This window comes from Zeugodacus cucurbitae, chromosome 6, assembly GCF_028554725.1.
Source record: "Zeugodacus cucurbitae isolate PBARC_wt_2022May chromosome 6, idZeuCucr1.2, whole genome shotgun sequence".
NCBI classification, from domain to species: Eukaryota; Metazoa; Arthropoda; class Insecta; order Diptera; family Tephritidae; genus Zeugodacus; species Zeugodacus cucurbitae.
This window is the reverse complement of record NC_071671.1, coordinates 39,370,478-39,392,441: the sequence shown is the minus strand read 5'-3', so window position 1 is coordinate 39,392,441 and position 21,964 is coordinate 39,370,478. Positions and strand designations below refer to the sequence as shown.

General features: G+C 35.8%; 1 protein-coding gene across 3 annotated transcripts in view; it reads left to right on the top strand.

Annotated features, from left to right (window-relative positions):
• Window positions 1–21,531, top strand: part of LOC105216900 (uncharacterized) — a 28,336-nt gene extending 6,805 nt beyond the window's left edge. Inside the window, exons 2-12 of one of the 3 annotated variants that reach the window (XM_054233859.1) lie at window positions 7,911–8,187; window positions 8,304–8,649; window positions 8,782–10,017; window positions 10,989–11,202; window positions 11,323–11,710; window positions 11,856–12,158; window positions 12,225–12,680; window positions 12,744–12,941; window positions 12,997–13,829; window positions 13,893–14,165; window positions 21,392–21,531. In XM_054233859.1, coding sequence (XP_054089834.1) covers window positions 8,102–8,187; window positions 8,304–8,649; window positions 8,782–10,017; window positions 10,989–11,202; window positions 11,323–11,710; window positions 11,856–12,158; window positions 12,225–12,680; window positions 12,744–12,941; window positions 12,997–13,829; window positions 13,893–14,137 — 4,305 coding nt within the window. In that variant the 5' untranslated portion in view covers window positions 7,911–8,101 and the 3' untranslated portion in view covers window positions 14,138–14,165; window positions 21,392–21,531. Of the gene's footprint in view, window positions 1–7,910; window positions 8,188–8,303; window positions 8,650–8,781; window positions 10,018–10,988; window positions 11,203–11,322; window positions 11,711–11,855; window positions 12,159–12,224; window positions 12,681–12,743; window positions 12,942–12,996; window positions 13,830–13,892; window positions 15,687–21,391 lie in introns of those variants that run through there. The other 2 variants (XM_029043290.2, XM_029043288.2) reach the window with 2 other exon arrangements.
• Window positions 21,532–21,964: the final 433 nt, after the last annotated feature.

Sequence of the window (21,964 nt, the reverse complement as noted above, 5' to 3'; positions counted from 1 at the left end):
TTGAAGAACAACAAAGCAGCGGGGCCGATAGATTACCGGCAGAACTATTCAAATACGGCGGCGAAGAACTGATAAGGTGCATGCATCAGCTTCTTTGCAGAATATGGTCGGAAGAAAGCATGCCTGACGATTGGAATCTCAGTGTGCTCTACCCAATCCATAAAAAGGGAGATCCCACAATCTGCGCCAATTACCGTGGGATCAGCCTCCTAAATATCGCATACAAGGTTCTATCGAGCGTACTGTGTGAAAGACTAAAGCCCACTGTCAACAAACTGATTGGACCTTATCAGTGTGGCTTTAGACCTGGAAAATCGATAACTGACCAGATATTCACCATGTGCCAAATTTTGGAGAAGACCCGTGAAAAGAGGATCGACACACACCACCTTTTTGTCGATTTTAAAGCTGCTTTCGACAGCACGAAAAGGAGCTGCCTTTACGCCGCGATGTCTGAATTTGGTATCCCCGCAAAACTAATACGGCTGTGTAAATTGACGTTGAGCAACACCAAAAGCTCCGTCATGATTGGGAAGGACCTCTCCGAGCCGTTCGATACCAAACGAGGTTTCAGACAAGGTGACTCACTATCGTGCGACTTCTTTAACCTGATGCTGGAAAAAATTATAAGAGCTGCAGAGCTAAACCGAGAAAGTACAATCTTCTGCAAGAGTGTACAGCTCCTGGCGTACGCCGATGATATTGATATCATCGGAAGCAACAACCGCGCCGTTTGTTCTGCTTTTTCCCGCATGGATAAGGAGGCGAAGCGAATGGGTCTGGAGGTGAATGAGGACAAGACGAAATATCTCCTGTCATCAAGCAAACAGTCGGCGCATTCGCGTCTTGGCTCCCACGTCACTGTTGACAGTCATAACTTCGAGGTCGTAGATAATTTCGTATATCTGGGAACCAGCATCAACGACACGAACAATGTCAGCCTCGAAATCCAGCGCAGAATAACTCTTGCCAACAGGTGCTACTTTGGACTGAGTAGGCAATTGAACAGTAAAGTCCTCTCTCGACGAACCAAAATCAAGCTCTACAAGTCGCTTATCATTCCCGTCTTGCTCTACGGTGCAGAAGCTTGGACGATGTCAACATCAGATGAGGCGACACTAGGGGTTTTCGAGAGGAAAATATTGCGCAAGATTTATGGTCCTCAGAACATTGGCAACGGCGAATACCGCAGACGATGGAACGATGAGCTGTACGAGTTATACGACGACATTGACATAGTTCAGCGAATAAAAAGACAGCGGCTACGCTGGCTAGGTCATGTTGTCCGAATGGACGAAAACACTCCAGCCCTGAAAGTGTTCGATGCAGTACCCGCCGGAGGAAGCCGAGGAAGGGGAAGGCCTCCACCCCGTTGGAGGGACCAGGTGGAGAGCGACCTGGTTACACTTGGGATCTCCAACTGGCGCCGAACTGCGAAGGAGAGAGAGCGGTGGCGCACTATCGTCGATTCGGCTATACCGGCTAAACGGTTGCAACGACAATCACATACATTTCATTAAGTTAAAATTCAATAGACAAGTCTAAAGCATCCCCTTATATCGGAGTAATTAAATACATTTACATATATGTACATATGAGTTAGAGTACGACGGATTAATCAGCATCGGCATCGGCCATTTTTGGCCGATTTTTTGTACTTATTTCGTATGTCACTTAAATGAATGTTTTTTTTATATTACTTTTTTGATTTCTTTAATGCTTAAAATATGAATTCTTCAGTTCACCTTATAAAACATATTTGGATTCATATTTGACTGAACCATATATTCCTAACGATAATAATACATATAACGTATAAAGTATAAAGAATTTAATTATTTTTGCATTAAATATTATTGTATTATTTAGTACAGTTAGAATAAACTGATTTATGTCAAATATGCACAGTATTGTTCAACAACTTGTTAAAATTTAGAACATAATTTCATAACGCCACCCTCGTTGCTATTGGTTTGCTGTCGATTTTTTAAAGTTTCTCTTTCAAGAAAAGGTGCCTTACTGTCTTCAGACGGATCCATTGTTGACAGAACAGTTTTGGCCGTTGGGGAGTAACTTATAATAAACTATTCTCTGTCTCACCGCGATTCGACTTCGATCGTTATCACATGATGTTTTTGTTACAGAACCAATTTTCATCAACATTAACCATCCACTTAAAAAATGTATCGATTTTTTGGCGATTCAGCAGCGATTCGCAAAACGAAATTCGATCGAAGAAGTATGGCATAAATTCGTATGACAGCAAATACTTTGAGCTTCATCATTAAAAATACCGATCACACTCATACAATGCGAGATATAGTTGACTAATATCGTCTCTTATTAAACCTACTATTTTCAAATATTGACCTCAAAGTTCTTATTTGTCCTTAAAAGAAAACAGATATTTTGCAAATATAGTAACAAACGCGATAAACTTCTTTTTTTCAACCAATATATTATAATAATGAGATATTTAGTTTATTCAATCAATCGTTACCGGTATCAGACTAAATTGAAAATCGGTTGGACCCTAGTATGTATATTAATCATTTCTCAGCTCTCTGTGAGCGTTGGCCTACTGAACAAAACGCCTCCACGCTTGGAGTAGCTACTCTGTATTTTGAGGTCTCTCTCCAGTTTTCTAATCAGAGCTTCTTCAGATCTTCGTTTAATTCGTCCTTCCATCTTGTTCTTGGCCTTCCTCTTGCTCAGCCGATGTATGCTTTCGCTTTCAATACCGTCGTTTGGGCTCTTGAATCATCCATTCTTGTAATATGTCCTACCCATCTTATTCGTTGCGTTTTGATAAATCGCACCACGTTTTCGCCTTGAAATAGCTGGCCAAGTTTGCTATTCCATCTTATCCTCCATTCGTCAGGTCCGATTATGACTGCGACGAAAATTTTTCGGAGAATTTTTCTTTCAAAGGTCATTAATTTAGTTTTGTCCATTTCGCTTATTGTTTCAGCTCCATAGCACAAGACTGGTCCTACTACGGTTTTATACAAGGCTAGTTTGCATGGCCTCTTGATAGCCAAGGTATGTGAATGTGCTCACCGCTTTAAACTCATATTTTTGGTTTAAATCTAGAACTTAAAGTTTGGGCGAACTTTGCTCTGGACATAATTTTTTGATGCTGCCGCTTCAATTTCGAAAAAAGTGGTTAGACGCGAATTTTAATTATGGCATGCAATAGCAATGTCGTCACCGCACAATTCGTCTATTACTTTGGATTGAGTATTATGCAACGTCATTCTGATTAATTTTTCTGGAATTCCACATTTTTAAAATACTGCAGGAATAGTCGATCTGTTTATTGTATCGAATGCTTGTTTGAAATCAATGAACAGAAAGTGTAAATCGATGTTATGCTCGTAGCATTTTTCCATTGCTTGTTTGATGGAGAAAATTTGGTCTGATGTTGATGATTTTCGGCATACTTTAGGAGTCTGTTGTGAAGTACTCGTGCGAATATTTTGTATGATGTGTTGAGAAGCGATATACCACGATAGTTGCTACAGAGGGTTTTTTCTCCCTTCTTATGGATTGGTATTATAATGGCTGTATTCCAATCCTTAGGCAAGACTTCTTGCTCCCATATTAGAGTGATTAGGTGGAGAATTCTTTCAAAATATAGTTCACTGACATTTTTTAATAGTTCAGCTGTTATGTTGTCTTAATATTAATACTTAAAATTAAAATTTAGTCATTGAATGCCGCAACGCTATTTTTACAATTTGTCTTAATTCTACAGTTTTGCTACTTAATTTTCGTATTATAGCTATCCAAAAATATTGGAATACAGATGAAATGAAGACCGAGCTAAACACTCGATGTCATTTGGATGCTCAATTTATTATCCAGTTGGTACATCCATCTTAATAGAGTTCTCTCTTTAGCACTACAAAAAATATCTAGGATATTAGGAAACGTTTGTCAACGGTGTCTGTATGTTATTCAAATAATTCCATAGATTGACAAAAAACTATGAGAAGATGTTACTCATATTGCATGTAATATTTCCTTTCGTCAATATGCTTAGGTTTGTTATATACGTGGCCCTTACTACTCGTTATTGTTATTCGCCAAAGGCTTTACTGTTTTGGATAATAATGTTTAATTCAAAACCTACCTTATACATCTTAACAGCAATGAACTCTTGTATGTACGAGAACTGTTACTATCGTTGAAATTCTTATATTATTATAAATAAATCAACAGGATACTATTGTTACCATAGTTTTGGTTCCAATCATCGACCATATTCTGCAGAGTTTTCAGTTCTTCGCCGTCATATTTGAATAGCTCGGCAGGCAATCCATCGCACAGTGGTTCCGCTTGTATGAAGCCGCGGCCATAAATACTTCCTGTTCAGATATCGTTATGAAATTTTCACCAAAAATCAAGAAAAATGGTTTATAAAATATATTATAAACAAGTAAGGAAAGGCTAAGTTCGGGTGCAACCGAACGTTTTATACTCTCACAATTTATTGAAGAAATTTTATTAAGATAACACACAAATTTACCTATAAATTCGGCATAAAGTTTAATAGAATAACGAAAATCGTCCTATATAGTGTATGAGGGCTGAGGTAATTCCTGAACCGATTTCATTAATTTTCACCAGCTAGGTACACCATATCCAAAACTATACACTCACTTAATTTCGGAAAGATATAGTATCTCACATATTAACCAATACATATATGTAGATTAAAGCCCATCGTATTTTTGAAAAACCTATAATTAGGTATATGGGAGCTAGGAGATGTTATTATCCGATTTTAATAATTTCTGGAACAGAGACACACTATTAGAAGAAAACAATTTCCTCTGAATTACATTAAATTATCTAAGAGATTTACCCATATTTTCGGTTAAAATTTACCCTTAGGCGCTGAGTTCAACATGTCCGATATCTGGGGTCTAGAAAAGTTATAGTCCGTTTTCGACAATTTTATCTCCAGTGAAGCCAGAGATGATATGCACTATTTGTGTAAAGTTTTATTCCGCTATCTTCATTGGTTCCTTATGTATACATTATAAAGTGAAGGAATCAAAGGTGAAGGAAAAGAAGGGAAGTTGTCGTGGTTATGAACCATTTTTCACATATGACACAGGGTGTCAAAAAGGTATTATGTACCGAATTTCATTGAAATCTGTCGAGTAGTTCCTGAGATATGGTTTTTGACCCATAAGTGGGCGATGCCACGCCCATTTTTAATTTTGTAAAAAAATCTGAGTGCAGCTTCATTCTACTATTTCTTCTGTAAAATTTAGTGTTTCTGAGGTTTCTCATTAGTGAGTTAACCTACTTTTAGTCATTTTCAACCTAACCTTTGTATGGGAGGTGGGCGTGGTTATTATCCGATTTCTTTCATTTTTGGACTGTATAAGGAAAAGGCTAAAAGAAACGAAACGTTTGGTTTATATAGCTTTATTGGTTTGCGAGTTATATATAAAAAATCTATTTGAGGGCGGGGTCATGCCCACTTTTCCAAAAAAATTACATCCAAATGTGCCCCTCTCTAATACAATCCTATGTTCCAAATTTTATTTTCATAACTTTATCTATGGCTTAGTTATGACAATTTATAGGTTTTGTTGGCGTGGCAATGGTCCGATTTTGAAAGTAACCTCCTCAGGGTGCCAAGGAATACGTGTTCCAAGTTTCGTTAAGATATCTCAATTTTTACTCAAGTTATCCGTTGCACGGACAGAAGGACGGACGGACAGACAGACATCCGGATCTCAACTCGTCTCGTCATCCTGATCATTTTGATATATTTAAACCTATATCTAACTCGTTTAGTTTTATGACTTACAAATAACCGTTATGTGACCAGAACTATAATACTCTCTTAGCAACTTTTGTTGCGACGGTATAAAAATCACTTCTTTACTTTTTTATTTGTATCGGATGGACTTCAAAATTGTGGTGTAAGTGTTGTAAACCGACTTCGCCAATTAGTATTGGGAGGCAAAACAATTAAGAACTGAATTTCGTTGGAATTGGTTGAGTAGTTCCTGAGGTATGTTTATTAACCCATAAGTAGGCGTCGCCACGCCTATTGTTAATTTATTATGCCAAGTTTAATGCAGCTTTTCCGGTCCATCTTTACGATAAAATTTAGGATTTCTGGTATTTTTCCTTACTGAATTAAAGCACCTTTAGTAGTTTTCAGCATAACACTTGTATGGGAGGGGAGCTTGGTTATAATCCGATTTCCACCATTTTCATACTGTATAATCAAGTGCTTAAAGGATATGACTCCAGAAAATTTGGTTGATTTAACTTTAGCAGTTTATGAGATATGCACAAAACCATAAATGGGCGTGGTCACGCCCACTTACCCAAAAAAAAAAGTTATCCAAATATTCACCTGTTTAATGTGATCCTTTGTACCCAATTTTGTTTTTATAACTTTATTTATTGCTGAGTTATAGTACTTTACAAGGCAAATTTGACCTTAAAGAAAAAAGATGGCGTTAGTATATTGTAGATTATGCATATATGTATCTTTTATATCAACTTAAGACACCCACATATATACTGGACAAAAAAAATGAAAGGGGAGAGGGGGGAACACAAATAAAACTTGAACTAAACATAACAAAGACGCATACAAAATATACAAAAAACAAGGTAAAGAAAAGCTTTAATAAAAAAATACAACACAAATTAGCTTTTATTATTATTGGAACATAAAATATATACATACCGTTCACTTAAGAGTACATTTAAAATCATTCAAATTCAGGAAAGTAAATATTCGACGAACATGTACTGACGTCTTCGATTCTATTTTTGGAAAGTCCCGTTAGATTTCCTGATAAAACTGTTTTACTATATAAAATTTTGGACATTTTAGAGACAATCAATGTCAAACTATTTTGCTATCGGTTTTTTGATTTTTGGACTATGGGGGGAACCACTGTGCATTGGTTCCCGTCGTTTTGTTGTTATTTAAGCGAGTAATTGCTATTTCTTCATAATCGGGAATGGAACATCTGTTCCATCGTCATTGATTAGGGAATCGAGTGCGCCATCTCCTGGTGTTGTACTTTCACTGCAATTTTAGAAGCTTGGAGAATCCTCCATAAATCCAGAATGCCCTGGATACCTACTTGGTTTCTACAAGAAAATGCCCCGGTCTTAAAACCTTTACCCATGTCACCCATTTTTTTAATCTCTTCGTTCTTACGCATTTCGGCCTTTAGTGATGACCGATATGCATCGTTGTACGAAACATCGATGTTTTTTTAATCTGATACATCGCTCAAATTCGAAGCTCGAATGGTGGTTGATATTCCCGCTACTTCGATGTTTTTATCCGAAGCATCCATTTTTTTGTTGGATTTGTCTCGTTGGGAACTTGCTTTAAAATGACAAACGCAAGCCATCAAAAAATGTTCGAAACACAAATCTTTAACTATTGGTGTATTTGAACTAGATCAAAGGCCTACATCTGAATATATAAACGAACAAATTTTGAAGACATGCGAAGAATGGGGAATTAATGAAACTAAATTTGTTGGATATGTTAGACGAGCTTTCCTTATACATTTGCGCACTCCAATTGGAAGAGTAGCTTTCAAAACCTTAACAATTGTTGCTACATCATTGTATTATATTATTTTTATAAACTGAAACAATTGAATATTTAATTTAGCAAAGTTGTTTTTAATATTATTCTTTCAAAACTTGCAAAGTAATATTACATAAACATATGCAAACAAAAACTTTTTTGATACTTTCGATGCATCGCACAACTTCGATGTCATGTTTCGATGCATCATATCGAATACCAATACATAATATTCATATTTTACATTAGTTTTAAATTGTATTAATTTAAAAATTGTATTTTTATTTAATTTACAAATATTCTTCTCTTCTTTCAGTCTTGTGCGATGATTTGACGAAATCCGTCCATTGTTTTCAATATATACAGGAATAAAACCGAAATGATAAACAATTAAGCAATGCTCAAGTCAATACATAGTCATAATAAGTCATAAGAATAATCTACAGGAATATAATAGTAAACATTAAAGCTTAAATCGCTCGAACAACAACTAAATATACGGACACGATGTTCGGTTCGAAATTACGTTCATGGATGGAGAACCACATAGGGCGCCCGCGTAAGAAGGGCGCCAAAAATAAAACTACAAACAGGTAAAATAAAACTGGCAAATGCTTGTGCACTCAGAATCCATTTCAAGTTTAGATTTGTCAGCAGTTCCATATTTATTTTGTATTCATTGCTCCTTTTTTGCGCATTTTTCTTTCAGCAGTACTGTTAGTGCCGCCACGGCCGCGGGCTGCAGTCATGAGGCGTATCAGCATTACGGTGGCAACAACAAGAAGATTTCCAGCTCGAATTCGAGCTCTATTTTTACGCTTCATCACGCGCGCAGTAATGGCGCGTCTTCCACGTCACCATCAATCACTGCCAACAACTCGTCTGCGTCCGCGGCGCCGACAATGACGACGGTAATGGTTTCGCCCGGCACGATGTCCTCATTCGGTGCTAATCATCACAATGGTGGCGGTGGAGGTGGTGGCTGTGGCAGTGGCTGCGGCAGTGTCATTGCTAGTCCGGTCAGGCGACGTGAAGTCTCGCCCATTCAAGGCCATGTAAGTTCACTGCGGGAATGTTGATATATAGTGGCCCACTTAAATCTCCATAGGGATGATTAGCTATTTGGGTCTGGGGCGCGTTCTTTGTGTGTTTTTGCTAATTTCTCTTTTTGTTTTGTTCTCCATTAGACACAGAGTCGTTACGGTTGGCAGTCACCGGATCAGGAGACAATCACTTCACCGAAATCCGACAATTTCCTATATGCGCCACAACATCGCGTACGCAGCCAGTCGCATCACACAAATCACCATCATCATCAACAGCAACAGCATCCACCGCAGCTACAACAACCTCCATATACAGTGCCAAACAGCAAGGATAATTCCAGTGATGATCGTTCATTGCAGGCAAGGTCTTTCACACAATCGTACAATCATCATATACCCCAACAACAGCAGCAACACCAACATTCACAGTTGTCCCAGAATACTATCCCACAACAACAGCAACCACATCCCGCCGATTGTTCCTCCTCATCGATTTCGTCATTGTCGTGGTCCACTGGTTCTAAGGAGCCTTCCATGAACTCCAGCAGCAATCCCAATAACAACACAAGCCACAACAACAGCAATAATAATAGTACATTTTCCAAACCTCTGCCTGCTCCTGAGCAACCTAATAACAGCATCAACGATTTACAACATTTCGAAGAGGAGGATCCAAATACCGTTCACTATGAGGAGATACGCACAATTCTACGTCATCCGGAACATTGCAGTTCCAGTTACAATAGTAATAATCCTTTCCTTATACATGAACGTCCCAAATCCGAGCAGCTCACTTCGTTTACAGCAGCGCGTTCGCTCTATGCAGATCGTCGCTCGCAGGATGACGCATCCACGCGCTACGGACGCCTCTTGCCGTATAAGATTCAGAGCTGTAGCAACTCGAATGACAGCTTGAATGCGAACGGCTCGATGACATACGTAAAAAGCGGCAGCGCTGAATATATATTACAACAATATCAAACTTCCGCTAATGGATACATGTGCAGTACCGCAGCCGAGTTTTCCTCGAGTCATCAGTCGGGTAATGTCAACAGTCCAGCGACCATGCACTGTCAGCGCGCACGTTTACGTGGAGGTCGCTTTGCCAATGGGCATGTTCTAAATGGTGCACAGCAAGGAGCCAGTGTGGCCGGAGTACCGCTTCATAGTCTCTCATCGCCGGAAAGTGCCTACTCTACTGGCTACTCCACCGACGGTACTTCGCCAGGCGCCATTTACACACCACCAGAATACTATATCAATATGCGTACCGGTACGCATTACTTCCCGAAGAGCGTTAACTCACTGGCTATCGAGGCGCAGCGTTACAAATTTGGTCTGAATAAAATAGAGGAAATGTCACCTATAGATCCAATGGTAAGAAGTAGAAAACAAAGTAAATGAAAACCATTATCATATTCGAAATTATGCACCTTAAATTTAGGGGCTGATTCGAATATGGTTGAAACTTCTTATTCTTTAAATATCCTAAAAATAAAAAAAAAAATAATTCTCTGGTAAAATTAGACTCTCATCTTTCCTATACAACAAAGCAGCTGTTATATAGGACGCTTGTTTTTAATAAGACATATTTTTTAAGGTCTTTTCTCAAAAATTTGTTTTGGGAGAATCCATTAATAATGGTTTCCTAATACAGTGGAACTTCTCTAACTCGAATCACCATAACCCACAAACAAACTTCGACTTAGCGAGACTTCGAGTTATAGAACTTTGCATTATAACATGTATTTTTTAAAAAGCTGTAAAATATAGATTTACCCACAGTTTTAGTTATTTACTTCGCAAAAAGTTTTATTTAAATACATTAACACATGTTTTCTATAATTTTGTTTGTTGCACTTTGCTATTGTTTGGCTCTTGACGTCTGTATCTCATGCCTTTGTTAACACGATTTATGAAATCTATAAGTGTAATATAATTTTTCTCGTTCACCTCCATACGAATATAGTGATTCCTTTAAAATTTTCCCTCGATAGTAAAATTTTAAATTTTGTATTATGGTCTGGTCGAAAAGTTCGATTTATGGAAGGAAATCTGTATAAAATTTGACTTCTATTGCCGCTTCAAGAGTTCGAGTTATGGAGAACTTCGAGTTATTGAAGTTCAAGTTATGGAAGGAAAGTTGTATGAAATTTGATTTGTATTTAAACGCTATTGCCAATTCATAAGTTCGAGTTATGGAGATCTTCGAGTTATTGAAGTTCAAGTTATGGAAGCTCCACTGTAATATAAAAATCTAAATAGATAGGAAATATTTGTTTAAAATATATATTATTTAACAAAAATATACGAAATTAAATGCTCCTATATTATTCTCCCTTTTCCAGCCGAAGACCTCCTTTGCCAATGCTTCCAGTCTATACAAGCGTGCCGATTCGTATGATATGGGCCAAGGTTGTAGCAACAACAATGGCATGCATCACGAACCATTTATACCATTAGATGCTCCACATGCCATTCAACCACCCGACAGTGTTGGCCGACACAGTCCTTTGCCGTTGCGTAACACCATTGTTTTGCCCACCTTGAAGGGTTTTGAATGTAAGTCTTATTTATTATGCCATTAAAGTATAAACCAAATCATTGACTTCGAGGATCAATATCATAACTGAATGTCATTGTCACGCTTCAAAAATGTTCTCTTCCTCAACAATCGCACAGCACCATCCCCCAGACAACGTTGCCGTATACGTACGAATCCGTGGTATCTCACAACGGAAGCAAATGCGCCAGCGGCGGGTGATGTGAGTGTGCAAAATGTGCTGGCATTTTTGCCACCACCACCACCAACACAGCCGCCGCCAACGGCGATGTCAACAACATCTGACACGTCGACGATTTCCTCGTCAGCGCACTCAACGAGGCTGCCGGAGGCTGTCGGCACGCCACTGCGACAGCAGAAACAGGGTAAGATGATGACAAGTGGCAGTGCGGGAGGTGGGCGGAGGGAACATGATGCCGCAAGCACATCATCCTCTGGAAAGAGATCCAGCAATGCAACAACAGATGGACGACGGGGAGTGCAACACATCCAACAGACAAGTGACATGTAAGTGGCCGAGTATAACGCAGAAAGCGCAATCGGATACTTCGTCACAATGCGCTTTCTGCCACACAAGTGTAGTTTCTCGGCAAAGAGAAGAGAACAAAGGAGGAGGCCATAATTAAAATGCTTAATTTTTATATGCTTTTAGGAACAATGTTGGCAAGTTGACTGCTGGATACGAGTCCACAGAGAGCTCTTCGTCTTTGACTGAAGTGGAAAATATGCAAAGGAACTACACACCCAACACTGTGCGTCGCAAGCGTGCAGAGCAATTGCAGATGAAGGTGGGTCAGCCTCTGTCTGCGGTGTTGGCAGGTGTGTGCGTTATAAATGGCGAGCGCGTTGGAAACAACAGGGAGCCGATATTAAGTGACGATGATGCCACGTTGAACGAGATGATGGGAAAGTTTGATGAGAGTTATGTGTATGAGAAGGAGACTGATATACTCAGGTAGATAGAAGCTTGCAACAGTTGGTAATACAGTTTTAATGAGTATTTTAATCGAACACCTTGCAGCAGTGATTCGGATCAAACTGATTGCCCCTCTGATTTGGACACGGGACAGGATGCGGGGGATGAATGTGATACTGACGAACTGCTCGACATCGATTTCATTGATACCTCATCTATACAGGAGGTTTCGGAACGTAGGGACTCGGATTGCAATTTAGGCAGTTGTTATTACTACAACCAGAGTCCGAAATCGGTACACCAACAAGGTGGAAAGCGCGCATCCGTGCGTTCGCGGAGAAGCTCTAGAAGTTTGAAGAACACACAAGAGGAAACGAATACAGTCGTGGCTGCTGGAAGTAGCTCACAGCGACGACGTAAGCGCTTTCTGAAGACACGCAAGAAGAGTGCTGAAAACCGTAACGAACAACCAAATTCGCCACACAAAACTCGAAAGTCACGCAGTGTTGGCGGTACGCCAGTTTGCGTGCGCCGACAAAGACATATCACAGCAAAGAATAGGTACATACGTGTACTATATTTGGCGGAAAACAGGCATTTTGCTAACTTGTGTTATCCTTTTAGAATTTATGAGACTTCACCACTTACGAACAGATCTAGCTCACTAGTATTTACAGAAGTACGCGACACCAAGCGTTTTATGACAATCGCGGAGAGTGAACGGGCTTTGCTGAAAGCGGATTTAGAGGCGGATGTTAAGTATAGACAACTAATACAAGAAGCTGAATCCTTACTAGTATCCATGAAAAACAGTATGCAAAGGTAAGTACCGATTTACAAGAAAAAATAAGTTCAACAAATTTCCCTTACATACCAGCATACCACGGGACACACCCGTCTCAAGTCCACGTCGAGTCAACCCTCTGGCCAATAAGCGTGTAGAAATGCTGAAAAACTGCGAAACAGAAACACGTCGCGAACAACTGAAACAAGCACAGCAACGTTCTTTGGATGCTATCCATTTAGAGAAACAACAAAAGCAGCAACAACAAGATTTGGCCGCCGCTATTAATCGGCGTATAGACTTACTGAGGCATGCGCCTGCGTCAGCACCTAATAGCCCACGCTTCAGCCGCTACAGTCCACGGAAAACCCACATAACGAATTTCATCAATCAAAATGTGCCGCCAGAGATACCACCTCGCAAGGCGGTGGACGCAACGAAACCTCCACAGTCTCCACAGTTACAACTGAATGGACGACGTATGCCACCGAGCCCAACTTCCACATCTATTCAAGAACGCCGATTCCGCAGTCAGTCGCCAGTGTCGCGTCACAAGTCTGGCGCTTATTTGCAACGTATTCAAAACATTGATAGCGACTCTGATTCAGAGTTTCAAAGCAAAGCTTATGATGATAATCAGCTAAGTAATGATTATGGTGCGCAGACGACACAGGTCCACGCCGCGACAGCCGTCGATGCGGTAAATCACAATTATTTGCCTGAGTTCGAGAGACTTTCACGCTACGATGAAGCAGATTTGTCTAATCACAATGTGACCAGTTTGGAGGGGAAGTCAGCGAGTTCAGCGGCTAAGCGGCAGGCAAGGATAATGCAAGCCTGTCCACAGAGCGAGCCGCTGAAGAGAAAGGTTTACAGCGGCAGCTCGACATTTGAGCGCATCAAAAAGAGTTTCGACTTGGAGGCCGGTAAGTGTTGCGATAAAATTATTGTTTATTTTTGGAAGAAATTAACTAAAAGCATTATCTTAGAAATCCCAAAACAAGCAATGTTAGCAAAAATTCATAATCTGCGGCGTCGTGAGCGTCAAAGGTCGAATCCACGCTTAAACACGCACACAAGCAGTCAGGATTTACAACAATCGGTGGGAGAATATTCTAACGGGGATAATACAGTTGATGTCAATAAAAAGCAAATGATTCTCAGCACAATTGCAGATCTCAAACGTAGTCTTGAGTCACAGAGCGTCGAACTAAATGGTCTCAATGAGGACTAAAGCTACAGTCATATAAAAATTTAGAGTGGTAAGTCTGAAGAGGTGTAAGGATCTATATTGGTTGTATGAAAAGTTAAATTGAATCACAAACCTACCGAACTTGTTCAGCCTTGCAATATTGCCTAAACTGTCAGAAAAATTAATTAGCAAAGATTTATTGTACCATGTTTATGAATCCGTGTCCTCAACTCTTTCGTACTTTTCAATATAATAGTATACAGAAGACGAAGATGTTAAACTCAAAAATTGTTTCCTTGATTTATCCCGGAAACCCCATTAATGTGAGGAAGTGCGATAATAAAACAGTTCCCCTGACACTGCGAATTCTGAATTATTGTAACTATTATAAATTTTTTTGGAATTATTCAGGGAGAATCCAAAATTTTACATAGCGATTTTTTTTAGAGAGCGAATAATCCAAGCTATGATCCTCAACTTAATGAGACTCATAATGTCTTTCGTCTACCTATCAACTGTTCAATTAACTACTCACATCTTACGTCACGTCACCCACCATTTCAAAAAAAAACTCATCCGCCCTCTTAGTGCATCATGAATTAGATTTGATTTTGTGATTGATTCTTTAGAGTATTCACTATATATTTATATGTGATGAATATATACATATATATGTAATGTGTAAACATACCTATATACAGTAGTTACATACTTACATATATATGTGTATACATTGAGTAAATGTCATTGGCCTAGTAGCTATAATGTTATAAAACAATATGATTATGCATCTATCAAAAATAAAAATAAAAATAATACTATATACATAAATAAGTTATAAGAGGGAACAAATTAAGAAAAATTTTGAATGTGCAAAAGTTTATGTGACAATTATTGTGTAAACGGCGTCTCCAATTAGCCAGAATATTTTGCGGCAATGAATGACGTTCGATATTATCATGCATATATAAGTACATAAGTATCAATGAGTTAGTTTAAATGTATTTATGTATTTATGAAGGTTCACTTTCTTACACACGTACATAACAGATGCTGCTGAAGGTTACTTATACGATATGACGAAAGAAAAAATATTAAACACGCCGTAAGAAATATAAAGACAACTCACAAAACATGTATTACAAATAGAATGTTGTTACTAAATATTGATATGAATATGACCAGCATAATTGCAAACAATAAGTTATATTAAGAATTGAAAAATATTATGATTAAATGGAAGCAAAAAAACAATAAGTAATACATATAATTGAAGGACTGAAAACATTGCCACGTTGCTGTTTACCACATAATTAACGAATACTATATTCGGATATGCATAAATATGGCAGCGTTTATATAGAATAAATCGTGAAGATATAGCTATATATATAGAAGAGTTCATTAGAAGTGCAAGTATATGGCGGATAAATGTTAAGAGAGAACGAATTAATAGTTTTAAACCACGAAAAAGTTATAATGTGACATGTTATTCGAGCGTATTTGGTTACTCCAAAACACTTATTATCGAAGGGATGAATATAACAAAAAAACAAGTTAGGAAAGGCTAAGTTCGGGTGGAACCGAACATTTTATATCTCGCAATTTATTGATGTACTTTTATAACGATAATACAATTTGACCCATACATTCGGCTTAAATACCACAAGATTAACGAAAATCACCATATATGGTATATGAGGGCTGAGGTTTCACTCATTTTCACCACCCAGGTACACTATATCCAAGACTTTATTTTTCTAAAAACCAATAATTAGGTATATGGGAGCTTGGGGAAGTTATGACCCGATTTTAATAATTTTTTGAGACACACTATTAGAAGAAAAACATTTCCATTGAATTACATTGAAATATCTGACAGATTTACCGATATTTTCGTTATGTATACATTATAAAGTGAAGGAGTCAGCTAGAATTCAAAATTGAGTTATATGTAAAGTAGGCGTGGTTGTGAACTGATTTCGCCCATTTTCCATACGTGGAATACTTTCTGAGATATGGTTTTTGACCCATAAGTGGGCGAAGCCTCGCCCATTTTAATTTTTTTTTCAACCTAACCTTTGTATTAGAGGTGGGTGTGGTTATTATCCGTATTACGTAAGGGAAGTGACTGCCAAAAGTTTGGTTTATATAGCTTTATTGGTGGCTATACGCGCCATTTTGTGGGCGTGGCAATGGTCCGATTTCGCCCATTTTCAATAGCAACCTCCTCAGGGTGCCAAGGAAATGTGTACCATGTTTCATTAAGATATCTCAATGTTTACTCAAGTTATCGCTTGCACGGACAGATGGACAGACATCTATATTTCGCATCGTCATCCTGATCATTTATATATATATAACCCCATATCTAACTGTTTTATTTCTGGGTGATATAAACAACCGTTATGTGGACAAAAGTATTATACAATGTGCAACATGTTGCGAGAGTGGAATTATTTGCAAACATATGCGTAAAATTCTCTTTCTACATCAATAATGTATGGTCAATCCGATTTTTTTGTGAGTAATTGATATTAAATACAACGTATCATAATAATATAAAAAGAAAATACACATGTATTCGAGATGAAAATTACTCTACAGTATCATTTTTATTCACTTTCTTTCGTTAAAGCATTTCGATAAACAATTCTAAAAACAATCATATACAAGTATACATACATTAATTTTATAGTTTAACTTCAAATTTTTGGACGGTTAATGAACTTGGAATTTTCTCTTCTTTTGTGGGTAGTTTTGGAATACAAACCATTTAAATTTTTTTTATGTATTTATTATTTATCAGTATTTACTATTTAATTTTTTTTTTTTCATTAAGCCTCTATAGCTTTTTTTAATAGAGTTTAAATATAGTGCTCTCACTATTACCATATAAATAAGAAGTTTAAGTGTATCTACTTGACTTCCTGATGTTCAAGTGTATGCTTGAATATACAATTCTCATGTGTACAATGACTTAATTACAGAAGTTCCGACGTGCGTACTCGTATAATTTAATCGGATTATAGCGACGTCACAATCCAAAGCAACAAGTTCATTAGGTTTTACCTAGACACAACACAAAACTATAAATAAATATATTGTGGCATATCGATACTTTGTACTCACACAGATATTTACTTACACCAGCCACATACATATAGTGTGCTGAATAAATATAGTTATCGTAGATGTAATTGTTTACAGTGAAAAATGCATTACTTTCAACTGGTGAAAAGTAAATCCAAAGAGTGTTCATATTATTGTTTTGTAATGCTATAAATGATATCTACTATTTGGTAGCTAGTATTTGCAGGTAATGCAATTAACTAAAAATTAAATAAAAGTCAACAAACGTGGGAGTAATTTAATTGCAACGTACTCAAATTGAAAAGGTGCTTCAAGAAATCAGAAATTTCAGATGCGTTGTCATAAAACCTTCACGATATGTATTTATTATAAGAATATACAACAAAACAAAAAAATTAATTCGAATTATGTAAGCCCTACGCAAAAGTAATAAAACGGATATAGTGTAAGACACATATACATATGTATATAGATATATATATATGTACACCTTGTTGGTCATTATATGACAAGTCAATAGCAAGTAACTCACAGATATTAGTAGAAGAAGGAGTTATTTAATACAATTATATATTATTAAATTAAATGCATATATAAATATGCAGCAAGTAACAATTAATAGTGCACAACAAAACTACAATGTGAGCTGTTACTCTCCATCTTATCTGACTCTAAACTCTACTATCACAACGTATTGAAAGAAATTTGTGAATAGTAGAAAACATTCGAATCACTGAAGTTATTCGAGGAACCCTAAATTACACACATCCTTAAACTATAAAAATTTAGTATTATCATATACGCTTATCATAATTGAATATCATCTATTGTGGGGTTGTGTAGTCAATTACTTCTGAAGCTCTTTTAATTTGATAATAATTACTTTACAATTTACTACATGAAAACGATAATTAATAATTTTACTACGTATTTATTATTTTTACTACATTTTATACATTATTCTGAGACCAACATTTTTTATATATGCGCTAATTAACATTTAACTGTTCTCAATTAAGCCTACAACAAAGCATTTAACTGATTGCTCAACACGTATATGAGCTATAAAATTATAATCAATCAACATATTGAATTATTTAACTAATTGCTCAACTTATAAATAGTTCGCATTTAAATATATAAAAATATCTCTTTAGTAAGGAAATATGCTAATATCTGAAGAAATTACGGCATTCAAATCATACGGTGATCAGCGTATTACGAGTGCTTCCTATATACAATATGTTTAACAGTTAAATTGTTCTCGATTTTATTTTCACATGATTTAGTCAGTTATTAATTACTAATTGTTTGGGCTTTATTGAGTTCATTTAATTGTCTAAGCTAATTGATCTGTTTGAGCATTGTAACAGGAAACAATTATGATCAATTTTATCAACTACCGAAAGCAAATAGAACCCTATTAAACAAATTATTTTGTATATTTTATATTCTCTATCTTCTTCTCTGAATTTATTCAATAATCTTTTTCGCTAAATTAAATGAGACACTTATTGTCAACATCTATAAGGTAGATTTGACTGGGAATAGGTAACTGTTCACTACCGATCTCATCCATTCACTCATTTGAGTTTTAATCCAATCCAGCAGTATGGACGATAGTGATAAAGCTATTATTCTCGTATACTGTAGAAAGTCACTTGTATTCCAGACTAGTTTAAATTACTTTTGCGAACAATATATAGAAACTGGTAAAAAATGTTTCACGATATCGAAATAAAGACCAAATAAAATTTCATAAAATATTTTTTTTTTGTTATTTTCGAGAACTACACAACCCCAGTCATAGTCATATCCTCTTAGAGTTGTACTCATATTTTGCTTAGCATTTGAATAGTAAATAATTTGATATTATTATAATATTAATGTAATTTTTAAACCAATTACAACAAATAAAATACTTAACAATTTAGCATTTAATAGTATTTGAGTAATTTTGTAATGAATATTAGCACAATATTGGAATAGTTTTATTTAGATGAAATTATGTGTATCAAAACATTGTTTGTTTTCAAAACTAGCAGAATTTAGTTGTATTTGTTTAATACAGAAATTAAATACTGTAATTGTAATTTTAAGTGTTATTTTCCTGCATTTGAGTACCGTTCGGCGCGTTTAATTGCCGGATATATGAAGAACGAGTAAAAAGTGAATAATCAGCGGAAATTTTGCTTGAGTGAAATTGAGTTGTTTTTAAAGCAATATTTGTATTAGAAATCTGAAAAATTAAAATCGATTAAAAATTATTAAATTATAAATTGTTACTCTCAATTGCATTGAAGTAAATTTGAATAATTATTATATGTTTGAATATTGATTTGTTAGTTGATTGATTTGATTATTGATTTTGTAGTTGAAATAATTTAAATTTGACTTCAAAGGCGTATATTATGCATATTTATGCAATTAATTATATACCGAAACACATTATATATGATAGATATTATACGGTTATTACTACATTAGCGATATGGTAACGATTATATTCCGACAGCATTCTATCTAATAATAAAGTGATAATAAAATATGAATTCAGTGGTGGTAGTAATACAATAAAATGTACTTTAATTATAATAAAGAAATAAAATTAAACAAATCTACACATTTTCTTTCTGGTTACTAAGCCGCATGCATGACTTTTTTTAACATTTCTCAGTATAACATCTTTTTCCTCTTCTTTTACTGTAAAAATAATTCTACTAATTAAAGTTTAAGTATCATTTTTAACTCAGTAGAGCATTACAATTTATGCATTCTTTGTACTCTGAATTAAGTTCTTTGTTTACTTTATTACTTCCCCCCTCAGTCGAGTAGTTGAGCTATTTTATTACGTAAAGTCGCAAGTTAATTTTGTTAAGTTCATACTTTCTACAATATAACAAGGTTTTATATATACATTTTAGCAGTCGCTTGCTGCTTAATTCATGCCTCGACCTTCTTGACACTTGTCCAATGGACATTGCGCTCGAAATATACTATTCTTAGATATACGAGTATAAATATATACATCTGTGTTTGAGTGCACTCCTGAGTATTAAAGAAGCATACTATTTAAAGTGAAGTTTGCTATGTTTCTCAGATTTTGACCGGATCCATTCAAAATATGGAGTTTTAGTTTATCGACTTAATTTGAAATAGTGCAAGTAGATGGAGTTCAAAAATATGGTTGCTTTCAGTAAAATAATTTTTTAATTGGAGATAATTAAACCTTCAAGGCAATTAAAATTAAATTTCCAATCCCAACGAAAAATACCCATCATATGTATGCAATTTTTAAGGTCTTTATTTCTTAATATTTATAAGAATACAATAATAAGTATTGCCTATGATATTGTTTGAAATGTAAATCTTGATGAAAAACATTGACTTACTCATACCAATATGTCACTTTATCTGGATAGTTTTATTCAAGTTTTAAATCATTGGTATGTAATCCTTAAATATATGTCAAGAGCTATTTTGAAACCTTTTTTCTGCTCCCAGAGCTTGAAATTCATTTCAATTTTAAAATGTAAATTTGAATTTTAGTTTTAAGTTATTTTCTAGAATTCTTTTTTCTATTGGACAATGACAACATTTGAAATTGTTTTTATTAAAATTAATTGAGGAAGCATTGAGATCGGTAATCGCATTTCTATGTTCAAATGTTGATATTTAAAATATATTGTTTGCTCCCCATTTGTGTAGAGTTTTTAGGGTTAGGTGTCACTTGTCGACGACAATTCTGTATTAATACATCACACTTTTACAAATTGAAGGACAATCATTCTATGACTAGATTTTTTCTTAATTTTCATTTAATTTTATCATAATAATGACCAAAATTGAAAAAATTAAGGCTGCTAAAAAAATTCAAAATGATTTTCCTGTTTAAAAATCTGTGCATTAAAGTTCGAAATGTCATTGCGATAAACCATGCAAATTAGATTCAAAGAACGTATAGAGGAAATACTGAATGATTGGCCATCACTCCAACGACGCCAGTTATATTGGGAAGCAGGTTTTATTTCATATTCATTGAACCATATTTAAAATGTAATCCATTAAAGTAAATAAAAATAAGATAATAATAACAAGTTAGAGTTAATTTGGTATATTTTCTATCTCTATGCCTCTTTACTTTGTTTTTAACTACGCACTTGTTACAAAACGGCATCTATTCGAATTTATTTTGAAACAAAGGTTGAAGGAGCGAAACAATAAGATGGAGTATTAGTCAGCAATTTCATACGAGTATAAGCTGTATGGAAGAGAAATTAACCTAGACAATCCGACGAGCTTTCCAAACCACACCCCTTATTGTATATTTGATACGAATAAACAATTTAATTATAAAACTAAAATATTCTTTTATTTATGGAAAGTGAAAGTTAAACTTTCGGCATCAACTACATTAGGCACAAGGAAACATTCCCACATAATGAAGTGTACGTAATTTTGAAAGAAAACATGTAAGTATCACTTTAAGTGTCGTTTCGAGAAATGTGTTAATACTTACTTCAATTACAGTTTGCATGACTCAAATGTATGGGATCCTTTTCAGGCATGGGTAGTACTTTAATAAAACAAAGAGCAACGAAGGGGAGTAATTACCCTTTTTTCTTTTTTTTTTGACACATAGGCACCTTATTAAAAGAAACAGATTCACATTTCTATAAAAAATATATAAAATATATAAAAGATTTAACTTTACTTGCATATCCTTTATGTTCGGTATTTGGCGGCCTTGACAAGTTATAGTCCGATTTCTACAAT